The 3,262-nt window shown below is 41.9% G+C and overlaps 2 protein-coding genes across 2 annotated transcripts; both read left to right on the top strand.

Moving 5' to 3' along the window:
• LOC141661252 (uncharacterized) lies at window positions 1–1,385 on the top strand. The gene is made up of 2 exons (XM_074468238.1): window positions 1–354; window positions 414–1,385. The coding sequence occupies exons 1-2, from the start codon at window positions 1–3 to the stop codon at window positions 1,383–1,385; spliced, it is 1,326 nt and encodes a 441-aa protein (XP_074324339.1).
• Window positions 1,386–1,601: 216 nt separating this feature from the next.
• On the top strand, window positions 1,602–2,674 carry LOC141661251 (uncharacterized). The gene is made up of 2 exons (XM_074468237.1): window positions 1,602–1,882; window positions 2,053–2,674. The coding sequence occupies exons 1-2, from the start codon at window positions 1,602–1,604 to the stop codon at window positions 2,672–2,674; spliced, it is 903 nt and encodes a 300-aa protein (XP_074324338.1).
• Window positions 2,675–3,262: the final 588 nt, after the last annotated feature.

Below are 3,262 nucleotides of genomic sequence, written 5' to 3'. Positions count from 1 at the left end.
ATGCGAGTGTTCATGCAGGCGCAGGGCGTGTGGAAAGCGATTGAGCCAAAGGGTTCAGGGGCAATAGATGACAAGGTGGATAAAACAGTAATGGCAACCATATACCAAGGGGTACCGGATGATGTGCTGTTGATATTGGCAGAGAAGACAAATGCCAAAGATACATGGAAGGCTGTGAAAACCATGAGTCCGGGAGCGGATCATGTAAAGACAGCACGAGTTCAAACGCTTAAATCTGAGTTTGAAGCAATAATCATGAAGGAGACAGATTCATTGGATAAGTTCTATCTGAAACTAAATGGGATGGTCACAAATATTCGAGCTCTTGGAGAAGCAGTTGAAGAATCATATGTGGTTAAGAAACTTTATGGGCTGTTCCAACTAAGTTCCTTCAAATTGCTTCCACAATCGAGCAATTTGAAAACCTTGAGACGATGGCCGTTGAAAAGACTATTAGTTCTTTGAAGGCACACGAGGAACGCCTTCGAGGACAACCGGACACAGGCAATAATCAACTGCTCCTTACGGAGGAGGCGTGGAGCAAACGAGAGAAAGAAGAGGGAAAGCTTCTGTTAACAAGGGAAGAATGGCTACAGCGAACAAGTAGGTCCGAGGGGTGGAAAAATCAAATAAACAGATGCGGTGGCGAGTACAAAAGCAAGGAACCCGTTCAGTGGGTTAAAGGTTTGAGTAAGGTCCACTGTTTCAATTGCAGTGCCTACAGACACTTCGCAATCGAATTTAAGAAACTAAAACGAGATCGTGAAACTACGGATGAGGCACACATGGTGCAAATTCTGGATGAGGAACCTGCACTACTTTTCGCAAAAGTTGATGACAAACTGCAGGAGAGCATGTTGGTGACTGAAGATAAGGTGACTCCAAGGCTTAAAGCTGAAGGCAGTAACACACAATTCGAGTCAAATCTGTGGTACCTCGATAATGGTGCAAGCAACCATCTGTCTGGACAAATTTCAAAATTTAGGAAGCTAGACAAGCAAGTAACAGGCAAGGTAAAGTTTGGAGATGGCTCAATGGTTCAGATTAAGGGAAAGGGGACTGTTATTTTGCAATGTAAAAATGGAGAAGAAAGAGTGTTGAATGATGTTTATTACATTCCATCATTGTGTAGTAATATCATTAGCCTCAGACAACTCTCGGAGGAAGGACACAAGGTCATACTTAGTAGTGAATATCTCTGGATTCGTGGTAGAAAAGAGGAGTTACTCATGAAGGTCAAACAATCGATGAACAGATTGTACAAGGTAATCTTATACACTCCGGAACAAAAGTGTTTACTGTCAAGGGGAAAAAGAGGATTGGTTGTGGTATTTAAGGTTTGGTCATGTGAATTTCAGAGCCTTATCGACGATGTCTACAAATGATATGGTACGTGGAATGCCCCGAGTAACTCAACCAAAAATGCTTGCACAGGATGTTTGATGGAGAAACAGACGAAGAAGGGATTTCCATAGAAGACGGAATTTCATGCCACAAAACCTCTGGAACTTATACATGGAGACCTTTGTGGGCCAATAACACCGTGCACCCCTGCTGGCAATAGGTATATTTTTTTACTGGTTGATGATTACATCTGTGTCATGTGGACATATTTGTTGAAAACTAAAAGTGAAACTTTTGATGCATTTAAACGATTTCGTGCCTTAGTTGAAAATGTGCCTGATAAAAGAATCGAAAGTTTTAGAACTGATAGCGGAGGTGAATTCTTATCAAGAGAGTTTATTCAATATTGTGAAGACGCTGGAATTAGGCGTCAATCCACTGCTCCCTATTCTCTGCAGCAAAATGGCATTGCTGAGCGGAGAAATAGGACTATGATAGAGATGGCAAGAAGCTTATTGCTAGAAAGGGGCCTACCGTTGTATTTTTGGGGAGAGGAAATTCGACACACCATTTATTTACTCAACAGACTTCCTTTCTCCCGTACGAAGCCTGGTCCGGAATGAAACCTCAGGTTACTCACATTCGAGTATTTGGTTACTTAGCTTATATGAAATTGCCAGCTGCGAATTTAATGAAACTGGATTGCAGGAGTAAAGCTGTTATATACCTTGGTAAGGAACCAGGTACGAAAGCTCACAGACTCTACGATCCACTATCAAAGTCGATATGTATATGTCGAGATGTAGAATTTGTCGAGTGCAAATCATGGGACTGGAGTCGAGAAACTGAGTCACGAGCTTCACAGAAAGAAAACTTTGTGGTAATTACTCATGAAGCAAGTCGACATGAGGATATTTGCGAAGATGATAGTGATATTTTACAAACTCCTGTGACACCACCAACAGCAACTCTACAATCTGGAACAAGAATTGAGTCGAGTAATGCATTGGAATCGGTTATCTCGAGCTCGAGTTCAGAAGAAAATGATCAACCGATGAATTATAAATCGCTAACTGATATCTACAATGCAACTGAACCTGTAGAACTGGAAGAAGAAGAACTTTTATTAATGGGGGTAGATGAACCTTCCAATTTCAATCAAGCCGCTAAGATGGGTGAATGGACAAAAACAATAAAGGCAGAAATGGACGCCATGGAGAGAAACAAGACCAAGGAACTGGTTCAACTGCCTCCAGGAAGAAAACCCATAGGTTTAAATTACGATTCACCTCTGTGGCTCACCCGCAAGCCAATGGGGAAGCAAAAGTGACAAATCGAATAATCCTGGATGGACTAAAGAAGAGGAGTAACCGGGTGGATGAAATACTCCCAATACTATGGGCCTATAGGACTACTTGTAGAGTCACGCCTGAAGCAACTCCCTTCATGTTAGCATATTGGGCAGAAGCGGTTGTTCCTGTAGAGATATCACATTCCTCAACCAAGATTCAAGCTTTCAATGCTGAGGAAAATGAGGAAGGGCAAAGATTAGCCCTAGATTTAATTGATGAAGTACGAGATGAGGCACATGCGAAGATAGTGGAATATCAGAAAAGGCTTCATTTTAATACAACCTAAGAGTTAAAAAAAGGTTCTTCAAATAGGGTGACTTAGTCTTGAGGAAGGCGGAAGCTTCTGGTGTAGGGCAGAAAGGGAAACTTTCCCCAAATTGGGAAGGGCCATACAAGGTCAAGAGTGTTCAGGGTAGAGGAACCTACAAGCTGGAGACTATGGATGGTTTTAAATTCCCGAGAACTTGGCATGCACAAAACCTGAAGATTTACTATATATAAAGCGGTTGAGCAAGATTCTCACTTGTCAAGATGACAAGTAGGTGGAAAAGCACATTGAAGCATTG

The sequence above is a fragment of the Apium graveolens genome, chromosome 5, assembly GCF_009905375.1.
Source record: "Apium graveolens cultivar Ventura chromosome 5, ASM990537v1, whole genome shotgun sequence".
NCBI lineage: Eukaryota > Viridiplantae > Streptophyta > Magnoliopsida > Apiales > Apiaceae > Apium > Apium graveolens.
The sequence above is the reverse complement of the archived record's forward strand: the minus strand, read 5'-3'. Positions and strand labels throughout refer to the sequence as shown.